At 39.6% G+C, this 23760-nt stretch overlaps 1 protein-coding gene across 6 annotated transcripts in view; it reads left to right on the forward strand.

Annotated features, from left to right (window-relative positions):
* The window catches only part of KIAA1328 (KIAA1328 ortholog), a 180661-nt gene that overhangs the window by 132187 nt on the left and 24714 nt on the right, over positions 1-23760 (forward strand). For 4 of the 6 annotated variants that reach the window (XM_063319394.1, XM_063319390.1, XM_063319391.1 and 1 more), the window contains 2 exons: positions 6998-7182; positions 14208-14316. In XM_063319394.1, coding sequence (XP_063175464.1) covers positions 6998-7182; positions 14208-14316 — 294 coding nt within the window. Of the gene's footprint in view, positions 1-6997; positions 7183-14207; positions 14329-23760 lie in introns of all 6 variants that reach the window. The other 2 variants (XM_063319392.1, XM_063319395.1) reach the window with 1 other exon arrangement.

A 23760-nucleotide genomic window follows, 5' to 3' on the forward strand; every position in this document is an offset into this window, starting at 1 on the left:
TACCCTGGTACATCTTGATATATGGAAAAGTTTTTAGCGTAGTGGCTAGTGTAACTCCTCCAAGATGAGAGAAAAGTAAACCAAACACAGTAGGTCCAAGAGAGATAGTTCAATAGAAAAAACAAAACAAAACAAAAAGAAACGACAGAGAAACCAGATACAGCCACAGGCATTACTGGATTTGGGGACGCTGATCCTGAAGAGGACTGTAAGAGACTAAACTGCATTATTCCCCGGCAGTATATTGTGTGCATAGTAACATGTAGATTGTAGGCAATCACTGTTTCTTTTCTGTGAGAAAAAATACTTCCATTACAAGCAGGTTTGATAATATTTATATTTCAGTTCCATAACTCTTGCTGGCTGCTGAGATGTTGCCCCACCTGTCCCTGCCCTCCTGCTTTTTGCCTAGAAAAATACGTGAGACAGGAGATGGACTTGGTCCCAAAGATCATGGATCTGTTGGGGCGGGTGCAGAGGAGGGCCAGAAGCACCATCAGAGGGATGGGACATCTCCCCTAGAAGGGAAGGCTGGGAGAGCTGACGTTGTCCAGCTGGGAGAAGAGAAGGCTCCGGGGAGACCTTCTTGCACCCTTTCAACACTTCAAGGGCTCTTGTAAGGAAGATGGTGACAGACTTTTTAGTAGGGCCCGTAGATAGGACAAGGGGTAATGGTTTTAAACAAAGAGAGGGTAGATTCAGACCAGACACAAGGAAGCCATCTTTTACCATACAGGTGCTCAAATGCTGGCACAGGTTACCCAGAGAGGTGGTAGATGCCCCATCCCTGGAAACATTCAAGGTCAGGTCGGAGGGGGCTCTGGGCAACCAGATCTAGTTGAAGATGGTCCTGCTCAGTGCTGGAGGTTAGAGCAGATGACCTTTTAAGCTCCTGCCCAACCCAAACTATTCTATGATTCTATTCTCAAAACTGTAAATGAACATGCTCTCCAGAAAGGAAAGCAGCTGTTTCTTATTAACATGCACTGGATCCCAGCAGTGTCATTAACATGCTGATGCATCTAACATAAGCCTCAAAATGCCAGGTTTCATAATTGGGCCATGAAATCTCACTCTAGGCTTGAATATGGCCTTCAAGGGCCATATTAGAATAGGATATTTTTCCTGCTTTTAAAGGAGGGGGAAAATGTTAAGCTTAGATATTTTTCAAGCACTCTATGTTTCAATATGATAGGCTTTAGATTTTTAACAGTGTGTTTTTAGGGTTGTTGATCTGCTGACATGAGCAGATTGGTTTTGTGGTGTGGAACGCAAGGATGATGGCATTCAGGGATGAGAGATTGCCCTGAAGTTTACGCTGTGCTTCTCCTCCTTTCCTGCAACACTTGTACCTCTCTTCCATCTCTACTCAGCCATCCTGTAGATTTGCATCCTGCACATCCTGCACAAAGCAGGAGTGCCTGGACCAACTTCCCTCCTCTTCCCCATGTGCTGCTCTGCTGGCTTGTACATCGTTATGTGTTTCTCCCCAGTGCTGCTGGAAAGACGGGGCAGGATGTGTCCCCTCAGAAGAGGACTCTAGGTTGCAGATGGAGATGTGCTAAGCAGGGCTGTAAGCTATACCTCTGTTGTCAGGGTTTTCCTCATGATTAGTTCTAAGCAGACACACATAGCGTATGCACTAATTTCAGGTGTCTCCTTTTTTCAATGAGTTGAGCAGCTCTGCAGAGAGGGACTTGAGAGTCCTGGTGGACAAGTTGACTATGAGCCAGCAATGTGCCCTTGTGGCCAAGAGGGCCAATGGTCTCCTCGGGTGCATTGAAAAGAGCATGCCCAGCAGGTTGAGGGAGGTCATCCTCCCTCTCTCTTCTGCCTTGGTGAGGCTGCATCTGGAGTACTGTGTCCAGTTCTGGGCTCCCTGGTTCACGAAAGACAGGGAGCTACTGGAGAGAGTCCAACAGAGCACTACAAAGCTGACGAAGGGAATGGAGCACTTCTCTCATGAGGAAAGGCTGAGAGACTTGAGTCTGTTTAGCCTGGAGAAGGGAACACTGAGAGGGGATCTCATCAATGCTTACAAATATCTAAAGGGCAGGTGTCAAAAGTATGGGGCCGGACTCTTCTCAGTGGTGCCTCCTGGTGACAGGACAAGGGGCAATGGGCACAAACTGGAACACAGAAAATTCATCTCAACATGAGGAAAAGCTTCTTTTCTTTGAGGGTGGCAGAGCCCCGGCACAGGCTGCCCAGAGAGTTGGTGGAGTCTCCTTCTCTGGAGACATTCAAAACCCGCCAGGACGTGTTCCTGTGCAACCTGCTCTGGGTGACCCTGCTCTGGCAGGGGCTTGGACTAGATGATCTCCAGAGGTCCCTTCCAACCCCTGCCATTCTGTGAGTGTTTAAGAGTTGGTTCCAGTTCTCTTCCACCTCTGCTGACCTGCTCATTGTCCAGGGGCTTAGCTTCTTTACTGCATCAGCTTCTTATCTTCTTTGCCTTGTGGATTAGGGTAATTACACTGCCCTACCTGACACATGCTGGAAAAAAACACTTGAAAAATCTAAGGCACTTGGTAGTTCTGGAAGTAGTGGCTTACAGACTAACACAATACGCTTCAGAGGACTGAAAAAATTTTGGTTGCTCAGGAGACCAACATTATTGCTTTTTAGATCCACTCACCCAAAGTCTACAGTCCTTTTTTCTGTGTGAATATTTTTTATTTGCCACGCAGACAACCAACTTCCCAAACACTCCCACTTTCGAACTGGTGGTTTTCAAAAGTGTGGTTTGGTAACTTGATTTAAACTCATCCAAATTTAGACCACTCCTGAAAAAAAGATCCCATGATATATTGACACCTTCTTTGTCCCAGCACTTTTGATACTGCTGCTTTATACGGAGCTGACTCTGGAAGCTGATCTTGCTGAAAACTCACAGCCAAAGTTGTCGGGGAGCTACGTTTTCACCCTCTTCGTCAAACTGCATCTGAAATGGCAGTACAGGTTCCAGCTACAAAAACGTATTGCTTGTGTTGTCTTCTTATCACCAGTTTTGCGTCATTAAGTGTTATGCATTCTTGGCCTGATACACTTGCAGCAGATTGCACACATGAACTGTTAATTATTTTATTTTTAAAACAGAAATTGCAGAACAGGAAAATAACATTCCAACATGTTTGCTTTTGGAGCTTACTTACCACGACAATCTGTTAGTTTGATAATGGTTAAACTCGCAAGCCCTTCCCTCAACAGGGTGCAGTAGGGTACCATTAAGGCAGCCATCTGTTGAACATATACTGGAGGCACAAATTGCCTCGCATTTTGGGTTCCTGACTAGTTATAATGTAGTCATGATCTCTGGATGCCACTGATCTGCACTGTAAAGTGCATGGAGGCATCAGAGTTCAGTGAAAGGTGAGCATCCAAATTTGGGATCAATGACTGGGAACCTGTCAGGTAAGTGCTAGGTATGGAACCTAGTATGAAACCTCGTGGGTGTACACATGCTCATAATAAACGCTTCTCCATGGCAAGTGTCTTAGCTGCTTGAGTTGCTTAGAGATTCAATAGACGTGTATAACTCCATTTGCAGACCAAGGCTACCATTATGTTGGATTGATTCATCAGGATGATCATGCAGCTAAACCAAGTTAAATTCTATCAGAGTTTTTCTGCATTCATTTAAAAATGAATTTAGTTGGCTCTAAATGGACATTTGTTTTAGTATCTTGAAGAACTGACTTTCCTCTATTAAAGCAGAATAATGTATCTATATGGTGCCCTAACTTGAACAGTACATAAAGATTAGTAAATAAGACCCCATTAAAAATACTTATAATGTAAGTAACATGGGTCCCAATAGCCTTTCTAATGTCCATTAATGCTTATTCTGAGGATCAGAGCTCATTTTACTGAGCCATTTAGTCAAACCGTGTGATTATTTAGAAAGTTAATTCATGCATACTAAAATCTAGCTTAAGTAATGCAGAGGGTAGGAGGTAAAACTCTATGGAGACGATAGTCCTTTTTGTTATTTAATGATCAGCCATAATTAACTTGCAAATTTGAAATAATTAGAACAAATTAAAGGTATTTAACTTTGCCTCCCTAAAGAAAAATTCAAATTGCACCAAATGCAGCTTTAAATTATTCAAGTCTCAGAGGTCTGTGCTGGGTTTTTTTACAATGCCTTTTCTATGATGAGAATACCAATCTGCTTTTTGTCAGAAAGCATCCTATCAAGTAATTGTTCTTTGTGTCTAATAAATGACAGCTATTCTTCTTTGTAAAAGTATTTCAGTCTCTGAAGACTACATCAGCATTTCCATGGCATTTTAATTCAATAAAACAAAAGGTTAATGTTTTTCTACTTTTTAAGGAATGCAAATACTAGCAATATTCAATGGGTCCTGAATGACATTTAAAATTTGCCATTCACGCTCAGCAGGGATATCGCGATATGAGGCTCGAACAAAATGGAAAAAACATTCAAGGTGTGCTTTCCTTTGTTGGTGATGTACTTCGGTATTCATAAGGAGGCAGCAGTGCTGAGACTCCCTTCTTTCCTGGTGACGCTACTCTACAACTCCTGCCTTAGTATGTAGGTTAGGTAGGTTAATAAGGTCTCTATTTAGACAGTCTTCTCTGCTGTGTAGTTTCAGGGAATAGCATGAAAATTCATTGGATATCATGGTGCCCCGCAGGAAGTCCTACTAACCATGCTGCATTTGAGTGATACGATGGATTGCTGCATTTGAAATCAGAGAATGACCTGTTTTGTCACTTAATCTCTCTAGCTATACATAACTGATACATTTGGACCAGAAGTTGGTTTCATGTTTTCCAGGTTGCAATAGTCACATCATTCATTTTACTAATTATTCCATAGGTGAACGAGTAACTATGTTCTGAAATAGATTTATTTTTTTTCCTTATGTTTTCTTTGTTTAATTTTGGTACATTATTCATTATTGGATTTTTGTATCTCTGCATTATCCCTTTCCCTCCTTAGTCTGCACACCTGTCAGATTAAGTGTTTGTCATTTAGAGATTCGACTCCGTGTTCTTACTTGTGCAAAACTTTAGCGTGAGCTTTCTTTTCTTAAATACCAAAGAATCTGGCTGTAATTGTTTAGTGACCTATAAATGCAAATACACTTGCTTTTGTTGTTTCCTCATAAATTAGCTTCTGTAACTTCTTTCTGTTTCTGTTTGAATTGCCTTTGCCATAGAGTTATTTAAACCAGAACTCGGTATTCAAGAGGTAACCGTGCTATGTAAAAGGTATTGCAGTGACCCAGTTGAGTAATCACCTGCTCATCTGCAAGCCAAAGGTCACTGTCTTCACAGAAGATCTGTAGGTTGTAATTAAATGTACTTTAAAAACTCAGAAAGCATCCAAATAGTGACAGACTCAATGTTTTTAAATGCTGTTAATCATCCAAGGACAGGCAAATGGAATATGAAGTCCTGTATTACCAGAGAAGTCTGGTCAAGTATTACACCTTTAAGCCTCTTTTAGGGTACAAACTCACCTCTTGCTGTACTCTGGATTGCAGGGAATTAGTAGGTTAATAATTTAATTTAATTCAAATAAGATACTAATTTAGTCCACCGTAAATTTTAAAAACACTTCGCAATATTATTGGTGGCCACACAGTTTGAAGCCCTAAAGTAAACGGAGGTTATTCAGAGATCCAACACTTCAGCCAGTTATTACAGGTCATGAGCCATTATATAATGTTCTGCATTAATAATACAGGAGTAATACTAATTGTCCAACAGGCACAGTGGGCCCTATTAAACAATGGCTTATAGAGCACATTGATTTGAAACTTTTAATTTAGCTATCATGTTCTGATGGGAACATCAGATACCTGCTTTTTACTCAGATGTACAGTAACTTCAGTAGTGTAAGCTTTTGGGCAAAAGATCCTTGTGTGAATCAGCCTCCACAAAGCTGTATCCCAAATAATACTTAGTGGCAGTCTTTGGGTTGCCTGTGTAAAACTGCTGCTTCTACAGGAAAAAGATTTTTTTAGTCTTCTGTTAACTTAGGAAAGCTGTATGTCACTCCCATACTTGCAAGTAGAGCAATATATTCTTGGGAGGAATTGTACTCCTTCACGTGTAAAATCCAAAGATTTTTTTACTGCTTTTAATTGCTTTTTATAGTGGTGATGGGGCTAATTACATAGACACGTTGGGAATCCTCAGTTAAAGCAGTAGTTGTTCCCCAGAGAGCAGAATTTGAAAGCAGAAAGATGGATCTCCGTAACCTCCTGCCTTCCCAAAATGTTTTGTGATTGCCTGTGTCTGCAGAGACTGAAGTCACGCTTGTTCCACGTCACCAAATTTCTCTCTTGGTTCTATCTATGCAGTGTTTGTGATCTTGTGCAGAAGTTCATCTTGAACCATGCCGGTTCTGGTTAGCTTTCTCTTTTCTTACTCTACTCAAACTGCTGCTATTGCTGCACCAGATGCTCTCCCACCAGTTTGCTCATACATTTTCTATCCTGTTTACAAGTACCTCTGTTCATTCATCTCACCTCTTTTTGTCTTGTCTCCTCTCACCTCTTCATCTGCTTCCCTTTTAGACTCCATTTTTTGCTTCACATATTCTTCTCTGTTTCCCTTTTATCCTAGCAAAGTGAGCATTTTTTTTCATTACTTTTTCTTCCAACGTTGCTCCACTGTGCTGGACAAAGTACTTTCTGTATCTTCATCCCACTTGTCCTCTTCTAACCACTCAGGAAATCCAGGACCTAATGCTTTAGGAAATATGCAAAATGCCACAAAACTCCAAATGTAATTGTCAGAATGCTGCCAGCTGCAGGTAACCAAAGACTTCTGATGAGGTAGGTTGGTAACTCTTTGATCCTTGGGCATCCTGCTCTCACACACTGTGAATGGATTCAGCAAGAGCTTAACCAGCGGCATGGCAGTTACGATTCTGGAGAGTGAGCTGGGGAATGGGCTGTGTACAGTGTTAAAAGGTCTGAATGCATCATGTAATAGTGTGACCTTTCTTTCCTCCCAGTGTTCCGGTGTCGAAACACGAAGATTATTTTCTGAGGATGCCACAAGTGAGCAAAACCTCCAGAACACCAGGGAGTAGTGGTGGGAGCAGTTCAGGGAAGAAGATAGTCGGTTTTGGTGCAAACGTGGGAGATGGACAAGCCCTTCTGATGCAAACCAAAAAGGAAGGCAACAAGTCAAGGAAAGGTAAGGGGAAGCATGCTGTATCACAGGACCATGAGTGTGCTGATGGCTTTTAGACATTTTCTCTAAGTGTTCAGGAGCATATCAGTAAAATGCAGAATCAGAGGGAGAAGACTGCAAGAGGCTTAAAACAAGCCAAGAGAAGGTACCTACTTTAAAGTAATAAAAAGCATAGGAAGCCCTGTAAATAACAAGTGATCTTCTTGGTTGGTATTTCTGATAGACGGGATAAAAATAGCCCTTTAATCTCAAAAAGCTACTTCAACAATTCTTTCTCCTTTCCCAGCAAGCAGAGAATAAGTGCAGTGGGGCTTGCTCTTGGAATGTAATCTTCTTCACATTCTTTTCCTCCCCAAGTAATGGCTCCACCATCACAACCTGATATTTTGCTACACACAGATGTCTGTAGAGCTAGGATCTATCCTGCTCTTAGTACCTCCACTTAGCTTAGTACATCCACTTAAGGGGCAGAGAAGCTGTCTTTCTTAGGAAGAGAAAGGGCTGGGAACAAAAGCAGCTTGGATGTTTCACTGCCAAGCCTTGAACATAATCCTTGGTTCAATTATGAGCTACCTTTTTTTTTTATTTTAACTTGTCAGCCAGTTTGCTGTATATGTCAGCATAAAAATAAAGAAAATGGCAAAATGAGAAGAAATGTGGTACAGTTCTCAAAGGAACAAATAACTTCTGTTATTGGTTAAGACCGTACCTACATTAAAAAGCAGTCCCTGTGAAGAAACTTTCAAAAGGGTATCATCAGCCTGGACCCAAACAGTGGCTGAGGTTAATCTCTTCCAAGGCACAGCTACAAAAGTTGGAAGCCTGTAAAGGGCTTGTGTCCAAAAAAATCAATTTCTAATTTGAAACAAAATCATTTTTGACTAACAGGGGTTCAGGACCCATTACTTTTGCTGTATAGTCTGCTGACATTTCACACTTTCTGTTGTGCACAATGAATCCTAATAGTCATTTTATAACATTGCTACACCAATCAATTTAAGCAAGAGAAAGCCGTTACAATTCTGCAAAGTTTCAGGGGCAATTTTCACTGATGGTTTTCTTTTATGTTTTTTTCAGCTATCATTATTTTTTTCTCCTCTTTTCCTCTTCCTTCTCCCCCCTCCTTCTCAATACTGTAGTGATGAAATTGAGATTTTTCACAGTTGGATGATGGGTTTTGTTCCTTGGATAGGGATAGTCCCCAAAAAGTAATTTATTTTCCATAGATTCGGGGAAAAAAAATCCAACCTGACCTCTCCTTCATTCATTCATTTCATTTTGCAGTACTTAGGAGAAGTTACAAGCTGCACCTAGCTATTGCACATAACTGAGCTGTGCCTATGCTGATTTAGTGGTTGTAGTGGTCAGCATAGTGTCTGAAGATGGTGGGTATCTTTTGCAAGCACTTACTGGGGTTGCTAGCTTTGACAGTGTAGAGCTGCATGGCAAAATTTAACTTATAAACATTGGCACTTGCTGTGATACCAGATAAAGTTCAGAGAAATGCTTTCAAGCTGTGGAACAACCTCAGGTCTATTACTGATTTGAATGGCTTGTTTATCACGAGGCAAATTACCTAGCACTAATCACTGAAGTTGAAGTCTTCTGTATTTAGTACCTTTTTAATTGGCTTCCCTCTGTTATATGTTTGGACTCCTTTAACAAGCATACACACATACTTGTGAAGTGTTTTTTTTCCATCTTTAAGGATCACCAGGGCACAATGTCAAGTTTCTTAATTCTAGTTAGCTCTGGTCTTAGCTGTCTCTGCTCTTGCTTCTGCTGGATCTCCCCATTTGTTCCTGACCTGGGATTTCTGCTTCAGAATTTATTTATTTTTATTAGGAAGCAATTATGTAGCATCTTGCAAAAGTAAAATGAGGGATGCTGACATTGTTTTATGTAGTGAAATTTATAAAAATACGGTATTTGCCTTACTGCATCAGAGTGCTGAGCCAGCAAGCCTGTGTGTCTGTTCGGACAGTGGTCAGTACCTGTTGTGTCAATATGAAGCGAGCCCTCTGCTGCAGTGCATTTACCTGAGCTCTAGCTAAGCCATGCGATGTGGGAAAGGGGAATGAAGTCAACAAGATCACATTTTGAGGCATGAAATGATGTTATTTAGCCACATACTTTAAGGTGGCCTTTTGATCAAAAAAACATAGTGGTGGGTACTGTATATTGACACATATCCACTGAAAAATTCTTCACAGTCAGATGTTAACCTATTGCTACTGAGGTTTGTTTTTCTCGTGCCTTGATCTGTTTTGTCTATTTAAATCGTATATTCTTCAGGATGGAGGCTCTCCCCAAGCACACCTTAGTGCAGTGCCAGTGCTGGTGTGGGTGTTCGGGCTCATTGTATAATCTCCCTGTACCACTGGGAACGGTGGGTGTATCTGGGCGATGGTACAACTCATGATAGTGTCCCACCACAGCAATGTAGGCAGTTGTATCAGGTTTTGGTGTTGTCTTGTTCAACTACCTTTGTTGTCTTAGATTTTTAATTTTTTTTGAGAAGATAAAATGATTAATTTGGAAACCAATCACATGCTGGAATGATGGAAGGCTTTACTGCCCACAGGACTGCTCACTTACCGTGACTGCAGTGAGTTTGGAAAGGGTGATTTCCTAATAAACCCACTTTTCCTTTCTCCCTGCAGATGTTTAGTAATGGGGAAAAGCGCGTTGTTAACCTTGTCCCATTGCCTCGTGGAGTGAAAGGGGCAGCTCTGCTCTCTTTTCAGGGTAGAAGCTTACTGGATCAGCTTGGGCGATCAGTGTTTATTCTCTCACTGTTGCTTTTTGTGTCCTATTTCTGTTTGCTCCTTAATTTTTATTCCTGTGCTTTAGCAGGTGTTTGTGTTTTGTAGCCAAACTTTTTTAGTTTTACCAGCAAAACTTTAAGCAGACGAAGCAATCCTCAACTCTTAGATCTTTTCAGCAGTAAATTGTTTTTATTGGTGTCACCAGCAGCTATGTCAATTTGTACTAAAATCTAACAACTTGTCTAGTTAAAAAGCACTGGAGTACAGAAATGTGTGTTTCTCTTCTTTTCTGCCCTGGAAAATTTCGCTTTTGGGCTGGGAAACTAAACTAGATTCTATACATTGCATTCTGCGATATTGGGCACTTTAATTCTCTGCATTTCTGTTTTCTTTGTCTTCACACCCTTCCTGAAATATCTCTGCATTGAAACAAAGAACGAACTATTTTTCCCTTTGTATGTCTTTGGGGGACAGAGCATCTGTATGATATTGTATAGCATGCGTAGCTTTCCTTTCCATATGTAAAAGAAAAAGGCAGAGAAGGAAAATTATTTTAGCTCATAGAATCTGTACTTTTCCAGGGGCTGATTTTTCTATATAGTGTTTGTTTTTCAGTAGGTTTTCTAATGTAGCTTCTTAGGGATTCAGGATCCAGAACTTCTTCCCTTGAGGGAAGACTCTTCCCTACAATCGAATAGAGCAATTAGTTAATATTAGTGAAGCGCTTTGAAGATGTGAAGTACTATATAAATGTTAAGTATTATGAATATTAGTATTATTCAATTCATAAAGATTTCTTTCATGATTATCAACCTAGATTTGCCTTTGCTTACTTTCATTCCATTACTGCTTGAACCAGCCTCAACTGTATGTCTTCATTCTTAGTGTTTACACTTTCCAAATGTAGTCTGCTGTATTTCCCCACTTTCTTCATGTTTTAGTTGTCTGTTTCTCAAGCAGAAATATACAGCTATTTGAATTTTCTCAAGTGAGTCTTTAATATACTTTAAATCATTCTTAAACCAAGTTAACCAAATTGGAAATAGTATCCTTAATGTTACCATTTAGAAGACATCTATAATTGCTTTGGGGGTAGCTTGCTTTGCAAGCTTACATCTAGCTTGTTTTTTGCTATTGTTGGCTACTCCAGGTTCTCTCCATCGGTGTCAGGATTTAGATTAGTACACCATATATAAGCTTTTTTTTTTTTTTTTGAGGGTGAATGTGTCTGTTCCTTTTCCGTGTTTCTTGCTTCTCTAGATCATCTGCAAGGTCTCCCGTCTCATACTGTCTTCCAACACCTGCAAATCTAATTAATTTGCTGTCATTTGTATCACCCCAGTTCTCTATGACTTTTCATAAATAATTACCAGTCACTTCATAAATTCATTAACTAATTCCCTTTAGCCCTGAAATATATATCCTTCAGACTAAAGAATTTGTACCTTTTTCTTTTCCCTGATAATTTCTTTTCATCAGCTTTATATAGGCAGGTATTATACATCAACATGGTCTTCATTATCTTCTACTTGCTAATATTCCTTTTCTTTATTTTTTTCTCATTGTATATTTTATAATTATTAGTAGCTTGGCCATTTTAGAATCATTATTGATTTAATCTTGTTCGCGTATTCGTAGACCTGCTTGCTTTTTGGTGTTTCTTTTCCCTCAGTTGACTTGCATGCTTTTTTCAAGATGGATTTTTAAACATTTTTTTGTTTATATATGCTCTTATATAGAATTTCTTGCTGCCTCTGCTTTATGTCTGTGAAGCCTAACAGCCTCAGTATATTCTTACTTGGTTCCTTTTCTTGCTTTCCATTTCTAGCCCTGGTAATATTTTTAAACTTGGGTCTTTGAACAGTCCCCTTAAGGGTGTATTGGCCACCTCCGAGTCCATATATTTTCTTTTTCTGAGAAATACATCTACTTTGCTATGATTGTAGTATGTTGACAGCATGCCAGCCTTTTCTCGTGTTAGGAATTGAATGTATTCTCCCGTGCTTACCAGGTTTTTATAACTTTAGTATTAGTTTCTTAAAATCCATCAGCCTCATTCCACTATCATGTGAAATGATTTCTTAATATCGCATATTCCATCATAAAGCCAAAAGTCTAAGCAAGAGGCTTCCAGTCTTTATGTGCATACCCACTCTTCCGATCATGGACTGGCACACTATCAAGTTACCAGGGACACACAATCAACATATATCCTCATGAGATTTCTAAATATTCTTTCACTGATAATTAACTCTTTGTTAGGTGAGATTTTTTTCACTGTATGGTATGGAAGCACGATGCATTATAGCAGGGCGAAAAGAACCCATTTTTTTTGGTAGCCTCCCTAGAATGCACCTTAAAACATGTGGGTTTACTATATTACTATATTGCATGTATTTGTACGCATTTTAAGTCAATGCAGTATTTTAAATAACCTCAATCCCTTGGACATCTGTAAATTTTGCTCTGAAGCTCGAATTACAACCTTGCATTGCTTCATATTTCAGCATGGATGGTAGATAATGTTGCTGTTCACAGAGCTGAGAAATATTTAGGCATGACAGGATTACTTAAAGAGCTAAACACTGATTTGACTTTAGTTTTTGCTGAGACTTGTAGTTTTCCCTATACTTACAGTTTAGTTAAGTGATGTTCATTGGACAGAGATAATTAGGCTAGATTAAAAAAGCCCAAACACACAGGCTTTTGTGTAGTAGATCAGATTACTCCTAATTTGCCTATTCCAGTTACCTCTGACTACTGTCTGCAAGTCGTCTATCTAAATCCTGTTTGTAAAACCCAGTTCTCAACTGGCTGGGTGAAAGGTGGAACATGGGTGGAAAACTGGTTGGCCCCCAGCCTCAAAGGGTCGGCATCAGTCCATCTGACAGACAATTGCTGGTAGTTAACTGCTTAACACTAACGACCTGGACAGCGGGGCAGGATGCACCTTCAGCAAGGTTGCAGATGCCACCAACTGGGGAAGTGGTCAGTATGCTGTAGGGTAGGGCCCAATATTCAATGGACTTTAACAGGCTGGGAAAATGGTGTGACAGAGACCTGTTTAGGTTCAACAAAGGGAAGTGCCAATTCCTTCAGCTGGGTTGGACCTGTCTCATGTAACAGGACCAACTGGGTGCTGACCTAGAAAGCAGTTTTGCCAGAAAAGAACTCTGTGACCTTCTGAACAGCAACTTGAATGTGAGTCGGCAGTGTGCCTCTGTGGTGGAGTAACCAAACCTCATACTGGGCCACAATAGCAAAATTGTGTTCATCAGGTTGATGAAGTGACACTTACCCTCTGGTGAGACTGTGTCTGTAGAGTGATACGTTCAGTTTGGGGCTCCACAGTGAAAGGAGAACACTGACAAACTGTAGGAAGTCTAGCAGAGGCAACCGGGACAGTCAGGGGGCTGAAGAATATGACCTGCTGGGAGATGCTGAGAAAGCTGGGTGCGTTCATCCTTAAGAGACGATTCAGCACAGATCTTCCTGCTTTCTTCACTACCTAAGGAGAGGGTGTAGAGAAGAGGGAATTAAACTGTTCTTGGAAGTCATCAGCAACAGAGCAAGAGACAACAGGAAAATGTTACAACTCAGGCAATTCTGATTAACTATACAGAAAATGTTTTTCAACGTGAGGGTGGTCAAACACTGGAACCAGAGAAGTTGCCCAGAGAGGTTGGTTCACTATCAGTGGAGACATTAAAAGCCTTACTGGATGAGTGTCTTAAACCTGATCTTGTTTGCTCTTCTTTGAGTAGAGGATTGGACTGCATGACCTCCAGACTTCACCTTTTAACCTAGACTATTTTGTAATTCAAGAGTTATTGGGAAGGAGGAAGGAGGAATGGGCTAACAGTTCTATTTTCTTTAAAGCAAAATACTGTTATAGTGATATTTACACTTGCAGAACTAACATCTTGTAACATGCCATGAGAACTGCATCTGTGAAACAAGCTGAATCCTGTGGACCATTGTAAGAAATGATAACAGTGCAAGTTTGTCAAACTTTGGGCAGTAAGATGGAGGCTGTAGAGTGTGACTTATTCTACAGATTTGATTCCGCAGGATCCTGAAATGCATGCTGTGTGCAGTGCCGTCATCTGCTGAGTTCGATTGCCATTTCACTCTATATATGGCACTCCAAAAATGTCGCAACTTTTAGTCCCAGTGTTCTGTAATAATGTGGAATTACAAAACAACTGTCCAAAACTTGCTAGCTCCTGATGTCTGGCTTGTCTTCACTTTATTCCACAGGGACAACTTCAGGACCTAGGAAGAATGTAGCCATATCTCCTGTGCTGGTAGGCAGCAACAAAGAGCTTGCAACTGCAGCCACATCACCAAACCAGCATGACACTTCCCGGTAAGACACTAGGTAATTTTTTTTTTAAGATTCTGCAAACACAACCATCAAATTCTCCTAGATGCAGGGAAGTGGCTGAATTTCTATGATATTTCATGTTAGCATGAGCTGGATAATATAAACTAAAAACTGCCATATCCTTTTGACATTTATAGTAAGCCTTAAATTGCTTGTTAGAATAAGAAAAGCAGGAATATGCCAAGTTCTAACATTTTAATTTTACTTAGATTTTAAACAGAAAGCATTTTATGTTCCAAGTCCTGACACGTTAAACACATTTGTAAATAATTTGAATGAATGGTGTTAACCTCTGTTAGGTTTTAAATCCACTTGAAGATTTTAATCCCTCTGTGTTTGCCCCCACCCACATACTTTATCAAATGGCATTTCTTTTAAAATATTTTGTACTATTTTATGTTTAATGACAAGCAACAAAATCACATTAAGTCAGCAATTCCCGTTTATACTATATATCTGCACTAAATGCACTGGAAAAGGAGCGTTATCACTTCTGCTCCAATGAAGAAACAGAAAGCAGCATCGTTGTTCCACTTACGAGTCTAAAAACAACTTGCCTTTTTTAGGCAGGATTACAATTCTAGCAGTAAGTGCCTAGAAAAACAGCATACAATGCTTGCATTTCTTTATTGTATCCCAAATTTTCTCATAATAAAATCTTTAGTTAAGCAACAAAGTAGATGCAGATTGAAGTATGAATTTGCTGTATTTTGCACCACTAGTTAGATGACTTTGTGCAGTGGGATGACAAGAATGTACTACCATTCGTAAGAAGAGTTAAATGTTTCTTGGAGAAGGAGAGGGCTTGAGTCAGATTTAATCTTCTCTTGGCCCAGTGGACTAGGAAAATGTATGCTTGATATCATCCCTGTATTCTTGGCAGCAGCTGGCAGTTTATTTCTATCTTCTGAGAGAACTTGCGATATATAATAGGTGAAAAACCACTATCAATATTGACAAATTTGTACTTACTTGCTATGGAAACACTTTTTTTTTTCTTCTGAAGGAAGGGATGATAATTCTAGGAGGATTTAAGAACTGAGATAGATTGGACTCTGTTTCCCACAAGTAACTATATGTTTAAACAAGCAGAAAGCACAAGATTGCCTAAGCATTTCTCTTAGAAGCAAGGGTTACCCTTGCAAGCCGGTAATATCAGGTAAAGAGTGTGTAAAGATACTGCTTGATACCGTCTAATAGTGATAAGTTGAGATTCCATTCAAGCACTGAGGAGTAGATATAATTATTCACATCATACAACAACTGCTCAGAAAAAGGAATTTTATTCAAGAGGATTGATGGCCCATTCTTCTCCACAGAGGGGAGTAAAATATTTGTTGAAATATGCTGTTAGAAATCATATCGCATAAAGTGATCAGTAAAAGGAGTCTGATTAGCTGTCATCCTTAAAGGTTTATTTTACCAGTTGATGCCAAATTTTGAAAGATCCTGTATTTCGGGGGTGCTCTCTCCCACGCTTCCTCTCTTTCTTTGTCTCTGTCGGTGCTGTAAGTATAATTGACCAGGTTAAGCAGCCATGTTGTGCTTTCCCTTACTCATGGCCTTCTCTAATTGGAAATGGTAAATGGACAAGTATTTCTGTGGGGACCCAAAGCTGATCCTATCCTTCATCAAAAAACCTGCTTGGGCAGCAGGTCAGTCTCAATTTATCACTGAATGGTTATAAGCTTAGACTGCAGGTTTAACTAACTAAATTAATCAATATTGAGAATTATTGCTGCTTTTGTGCCACTAAAGTTAGGGTTTGTCAGCAAGTTTGTTATAATCTGTGATTTGGGAGGGGGTTAACAGCTTAACCACAACAGTTGGCACAGGCCTGAAACTTGCAGCACAAAGCCTAAGAGCAAATTTATTTATTCGGCAGTACGTGTAAACCTAATTACTTTTGACTTTTTAAATTTATAGGACTAGATTCAACTCATGTTTGTGCCAGCTTTAACTAGCACAAACCCTGGCACCCGGCAGTAGCAGCAGTGGAAAGCCTGCCAGGGAGAAGGTGTTGGAAAGCGACAGAAGCTCCCTGCCAGCTCAAGGCATCGGGGTGCGAGCGCAGCTTCTGGGGAGGGCTGGCTGGGTAAGCAGGCATGGCAGGTAGAAGATGCGTTGGCTTGATAGTCGGTCTTGGCAGGGTTCAGCTGGAGGCTCCAGTGTATTACGGCTACCTCCTGCTTGAGGAAGAATCGCTGCAGTCCTGCTTTCTTCCTTCTCTCGGAATGAATGATGCCTGGGACAAAGAAATAAGTGTCCCTAGAAGGTAAAGGTGTGTGCTTTGAGAGCCTTAGCGCTAGACTTGTAGAAGGACCAGACTTGCAGAATGAATGGGCACAAGGTGGTTTCAGTGATATCTCTGAAAGAAAAATAGCCTTTCTTTATCTGGCATCCTGAGTTGGGCTAACAGTGGAGTTGTTTGCCCATCATGCTTCTGTGCATGCCTGTCCCTGCTTTTCGTCGTACAGCCAAGCATTGAATGTTTGGTTATCCAACGTTCTCAAGCCAAGTGTCTACACCTGCACAAGCCCCTTGAAATGATGTTCACAGCAGGTCTAGAAAGCTTTTCTACTCCATACGCTTATTTATCTAGACCAAAGCTGGTGTATTTTGAGGAAAAAAAACACAGGCAAGGTTGGGCCTGGGCAAATTTGGAAGTGTACGTTTGTTTCTTACCCCTAAAGCGTAGTTCCTCTGACGATCTTAAACATCACCTTTTTGGTGACCTGGGACATCTTTTTCATAACTGTTGTTTGCCTAGAAGAAAGACTCTGGTGTTTGGCTGTAAGCTGGAAGGGAGCTGGAAAGGGGAGGTAGTGGCGTTTATGTGCTTTCATTCGGTAATGAAGAAGTTTTTGCATAGACTAGATCTTACCTGAGGTATAATCAGGTACTGATTTCAGCAAAACAAGCGATATGTTGCAAAACAGAAATGAGACTGCTCTAAATCAAAGTATTAAGCTATTCCTTTAAAAAAAAAAAAAAAAAAGTGTTGTAAATTGTACCTTGTGGAAGACCATTTAATTTGATTACAACCCTGGTGCAATTGTCAGGCTCTCCCCACGCAGAAACAGTTGCCGTGTCGAGTTTGGCACGGTGAGTCCTATGGCGCTGCAGATAATCAAGCACTTAAAAAGACACAGGCAAAGGTTGTTCTGCTCACCATGGAAACAGATAATTCTCCTGTAACATTTTTCACTTTGGGCATCTAAGAAGTGAATTTAAGAACAGTTAGGTAAATTAAGGGATTGAGTGATAGCCTGGGATTTCAGCATTAAGCCTGTGTTTTCTTGTTGCAGTAAAATCAGAGCTTTAATGCTAGCTGAACGCATTGTCTTGAAGTTTCTTGTAGCCATTAAAATAAGTGATTTAGAAGCTCCTGCAATATGAATGCTATATTCGAGCTATATTACTATCTGTTAGACTACAGTGGCCTGCTGGAGTTTTTATAAACAGATTGTATTGTGTAAATTTGTGTTTAGGGACATTTTAAAAACGAAACTATTTACCCAATTGCCCAGCACGTCTCAGGTGAATGTGTATTCGGGGACTTTTAAGCAAATTAATATCTGATGTAAAATATAATGTGCAGAGTTGTATACTTAATAATGCACACTGGAATAGTCTAGGGTAGGTCTGTTATGCTGAGTGCTAGGAAATACGACAGTGATGAGATTTAAGCTTTTGCCTTACTTGTGCAGCAGTTGCCTTTCAGATCCGTGCATGTTGGATGCTTAAATATGGTTCTGCTCTTAAGACAGGAGTATGAAGTTCCTTCTCCTGTAGAGTCTAAGCAAGCACTGCCAAAGAAATAGATTATTTATTTTTTTTCCTCCTCCTTAGACACCATTCAAGTTTCAAAAGGAGGACGAGGGGGAGAAAACCTTCATTCCATATCTAGTTTCAGAACATTTAAAGGGATTAAAAGTGTGTTTGCAGTAGAGTGGTGAGTTAGGTGCTGAACGTGGTAGGAGATGCAAGTTTTGCCTACTCCCTGAGAAAGCCAGCAGCACAAAAAGTCCAATACAGTTCCATATGCAAGTGATAAAACCAGACGTTGGCAAATTAATCTCTCTTATTCACAGTGTAGGTTGTTAATTGTTCTCTCTGCTGGCTGTCGATATAATGTGAAATTTTCATTCCCCATTCAAGATGGAAAAAGTTGTGGCTGAAAATGTTAACATTTGCATTTTTATTTGTTGATTTATTTAAAGGACAGCCTCTCTTACAGCAATCCATCACTCAGTGACACCCCAAATATGAATAATGTATTGTAGACTTGCGGTTACAATGTGTAATAAGTGCCAGAGACAGTAGAAGAATGTTAACTATGTTGCAAATGTAATATTTATCGACTCATAGTTTATTGCTTTCGAGGTTCAATAATACTGACCATAGGACATTAATATCACTTATCTTGATTTTAGTTGGGCACCTCTGTATGTAGAAATAACCCATCTATCTCATACTTACAAAATAAATGTGAATTTTACAGCGCTTTGTAAGAAGTGCATTATAGGTTTCTTTGCTTAGTGCTCACAATTCTCCTTTTCTGCCTTCTCATTTACTTATATATGACATTGATCCCACTGTAATTGCCTGACCCAGATGGTGAGCACCTCAGCACTCTTGTAGAGACTTTATTTACTGGCTGCATTATGATCTTGTGCCTCTGATGGTGTTTGGACCAGGTCTCTCTTCCTGTTAAAGACCAATACGAAAAGAGACTGTTAGGTAGTCTTCTAGTGCTCCTGTCCGAAAAGACAGTGGCTGAGAGGCTAAAACAGAGATAAATTCTCTTTTTGGAAAGACATGCATAGCAAATCTAAATCGTCTCTCTTTTAGAGGATTGTGGCTGTCAGAAATAGAACTGTTTAATTTGGTCAACTCTTGTTATTACAGACTTGGCATTTATTTTACAGAGAAATCTTTAGTCAATGAATAGAAATACATTAGATCAATTTTGGAATATTAGGATTTAAAATTCGGTCGTTTTGCGAACAAAAATTTTCTCGATAATCTATGTTAAAAAAAAAAATAAATTTGTAATAAGGCTATGCTACGTTAGCAAATCCATCTTCAGTACTTGCTTCAGAAACTGACACAGACTGGGCAAATGCTACTCCTTATCTATGCTGTTCGGTTACGACCACTAAAAGCTTTGAAATCTCAGGGGTGAAAAGCAGATGTGAACCCAGGACTGGGATCAAAACCAAATTTAACAATGGGAGTTTTCGAGCTTCTGTTGAAATCAGATTTCACCTGTGCAGCCTGGCTCTTGGGAAACTTGGAATTGGGTTCAGCCATGAAAATGATAAGCCTTGATTATATTTTGTGTGGTATATATCAAGTAAATTTTGAAATGACATTCCGTATTTACATCTGAGGTTATCAAATTTAACACGTCATCGTCTTCTTTTTCTTTACTTTGTGTAACAGGAGCACCTATTTGTGTCAAAGCAGCCAACCTAATAGCTGCTTTGCGATAACAGTTGTGGTGTGTCCATTGCTGACAATGAAAATCATATCGGGAAATTCTGACTTGCAGTGCAAAAGGATTAATGTTAATTAGCAACTGTTGGCTGTAATTGTCACCCTCATTAAAATGCAGAATTATGTATTTCTTAGTTATAAATAACCTTTCTAATTGTACTTGATGTATGCCAGTTTAATCAAAAAGTACACTTGCAAACAGGCAGATATTTGCATTAATCTAGCGCTGGATCTTGGAGTCTTTTTTGATCGTCTTTTTTTCCAAAGTTGACTAGTTGGGGGAGGTCTATTACAGCTACATATCCTTTACGCATTTTTTTTTTTCCTTCAGCTCTGTGGATCTGACAGGATTTTGTATTAAAATGAGGGGAAATGTCTTCTGGGAATGTTCAGTGCAACAGAAAATGTGTCAGTTTTGAAGTAGTTGGCAAGGTTTCCATCATTCAGTGGTATGACAATAACTTGATTGTAGTTTGAAAGTAATAATAAGCAAAGGAAAATAGAGTAAAATCATATTATGAAACTGACTTAAGTCTTAAGTCTGTTTCTTATTATCATTTTCATTGTTATCTTAATTGCCTTTTTTTACATTTTTTTTGCCCCCCTGTGCTTTTGCAGATTTTCAAATACCACGTTAAATCTTAAATGAATGTTGATTCACTGGATGTGATTCCTGTTTGCACTTGCAATCACAGCAATGAAAACTTAATCTCAAAATATTTTTCTGAAAAAATATTTTTTGAAAAAATATTTTCATGTTCCTTCTGTACTTTGCTTTACTCCTTTGTCAAAAAACCTGATTTGACTGTCTTTTCTTCCTCCACTGGTACTCTGACTGCTCTACTAGAGCTTTTGCATTTTCTTGATTATTGTGATGGTGTTTTCTACAGAGCTTGGAAAATTAAGACTAGTCTTGGTTCCTCTTTTCATGGTTCTCTAAGGAACTGTTCTGCACGATTCTCTTCCTAGCACTGTAATCACTTCTCTGCTCTTTCTCCTTCAGAAGAGATGGGAGGAACCGAGTAATTATACACACAGAATAGTTGCGTCTTACTTAAGGAAGACATTCTCCCAAAATATGGCTCTGTCATACTTCCACTTTGCTCTTATGTTAATGTATTCCCCTTTTTCTCTCTCCTTCATCTGCCTGGACTTCTCGGGCTGTAAACTCTTCAGGGCAGGATCCTGGCACAGTGCATCTCTGTGCTTGGTTGGTCCATGTAATAATGATGATTAACTGTGATGCTAGTGCAGTTAGGGTGGAATTCATCTTGCTTATCTTGAGACAACTGAGCTAGTTACCCTCAGCTCCCTTTATGGTCAATGACTTATTTTAGGATCAGCTAAATCACCTTTTGGTGATACCTGTCTTCCCGTGGACTGTAAAATAAGCCTGGAATAACGCGCACTGACATCTGATCCCTCTTGTAGCTGAATGTGTGGAGCCAAAAATAGGTTGTTTGTCATTCATATTTTGATAATGGATTGGAGGCAAATGCAGGGTTAACCTATGTGCCGCACGGTCAGTGCCTTGATTATTAACACACTTTTAATGCTCGCCTTGTAAATCAAAGGGGTAAATCAAACCGAACGCTCTAGGAGAGGGAGTGGATATTTGTAATTGTGAATGTACAGCGTCTTCCTCAGTGGAATGTGAGCTTGAGATGTGGTAACGTGTTTCATAAACGTTGTGGTGATGGAAAGCTGGGAAGGATGGAAGTTGTCGCTGCCTTGAAGGATCCTTTTTGGAAGTGACATGAAGTGGTGACGCCCTGTAACTTGAACATAGGTGAACAGCATACTGCAGTGTTTCTGAGGTCTGAGCAGGACCTTGCACCCGTCCATTCCCACCTCCGCTAGTCAAACATAGCGTGCATCGGGAGACAGTCTCAGCAGACAGAGACAGCTCTGCCTTCTCAACTATTTCCAGCTGATGAATTGCCTACTAACAAAAGAAATCCTTGCTTCTCTGTCACTTAAGGACATTAACCAGCACTTTACACTATTTGATTTGCCCCATTTCCAGTTATATAAATACTTTTTCCCCCCTTCATAATGTTCTAATTTTCTGTCTCAATAAAGAAGTCCAGCTTTTGTTTCTACTACTATGAATAGCACAGAATCAGCAGTGAATGCCATCTCATTATTTGTCCTTTCTCTAGGCCACTTATGAATGCATTAAAGAGTTCAGGCCCTAACAGATTTTTGTGAGGCTCCACTGGTGACCTCCCTGGCCACTTTATAGCAGACCAATTTTAATGTTTTCTCTTTACTTCCTGCCTTTAAACAGTTATCTATCCATTAATGGATTTTCCTCTTAGTTTATGGCGACTTTTAAGTCTTTGGTGATAGATTTGCTGGGAAGCTTTTGGAACTGCAGCTAGACTATTTATACGTTATTTTCCTTTTTCAGATGCATAACAAGTCTACAAATCTAGTAGAGGTCCCCAGTGAGTTACTACTTAATATAAAGACTCTTCACCAATGTCAAGTTTATCAATTCTTTATTATAATTTCTGTCAGTCTGCTTGTTCTAAACATCAGACCTCTTCATTTGTAGATTTTTGCATCACTCCAGACCCCTTTAAAGAATGCCTACATTTGCTAACTTTCAGTGCCCCAGAACTGAGGCAGTTTTAGGCAATTAGTTGCACACTACAGTTCATAGTTCAGCTATTTCATACTTGAGCTCCTTCAGAAGTTTGAGCAAGTACCAACTGATCCCAGCAATTTATTATTGTTCGTTCTGTTGATTTGTTCTGTAATATATTTGTGTGACAGTTAACTTCAGACAGGTCTTCCACCGTGTCCTCTGTGGCTTCAGAAACTTCCCAAGTTCCTGCAGAGTGACTATGTGTCAGCTCATTGAGCCTTTCTCCTATGGCTTTATCAAACTTAGGTACTCCTTTTTAACTTTATGTCCTCTTGGCCTTCACAGATACTCAAATTTCTATTTTTGATGTATTAAAAGTGTTATTTGTTATTAGACCTTATGCTTTTATCAGGACGACCTTTAGTCTTTGGCTGTGATTTATTATGGGGTTTTGTTTTGGTGGCGTTTTTTGTTTTGTTTTTTTCTTCAGTGGTTTTTTTTTTGTTTGCTTTGGTTTGTTGTTTTTTTTTCTTGATCTATCAGTTTGTTATTTGTTTTTTTCTTTATTTGACCTGACTGGACACAACGGTCTCCGTTACTGTTCCACTTAAGTGGTATGACTCTAATCTTTCTGATGTTTTTCTCCATAGGTTGTGTGTTGTTTTTTGGAGCCCTGGTATAACCATTAGACAAATGTGTACCATTGGCAAATATTTTTATGCTTTTAACTGCCCCTTTTAATTTCTTTTTTAACAAACTTTTTCATTTTTGTATTGTTTCTTCTTCTGAAGTGAAAGACCATTGTAGTGAATTTTTGCTCCATAGACATATTGAATCTAAGTACATAACATGGGTGGTTACACACATTGATGTTTGGTCATTACATCTGAGCAATGCAATGGACTGCTCTGGACTGCTCCCAGATGTGATAGAGATTTTTTGGAATGAACACCACAACAGACTAGGACTCTTCAGCTTGAAAAAGAGATGGCTAAGTTTAGGATACTATTACAAGTTCATAAAATCAAAAGTGACATGCAGAAAATGAAGAGGGAACAATTCTTCATTGTCTTGTCTACTGGAGAAACTGGTGGTCATCAGAATCGGGAGATGGCACATTCAGAGTGTGCAACATTTAGCTAGAGACCAGAGGTCCAGTTAGCCTGTATCCTGAATTCATGTCATTATTGTGCTCATAAGTCCACATACTCCAAGATTGTCATTGGGGTTTTCTCTAACCTGTACAACTTTTTAGATAAAGTCATCCATAATATATGGATTATAATAATCATTTCTAAATAAATACATGTTCATCTCTTAATGTCCTCATT

Source organism: Chroicocephalus ridibundus, chromosome Z (assembly GCF_963924245.1).
Source record: "Chroicocephalus ridibundus chromosome Z, bChrRid1.1, whole genome shotgun sequence".
In the NCBI taxonomy this organism is placed as follows: domain Eukaryota; kingdom Metazoa; phylum Chordata; class Aves; order Charadriiformes; family Laridae; genus Chroicocephalus; species Chroicocephalus ridibundus.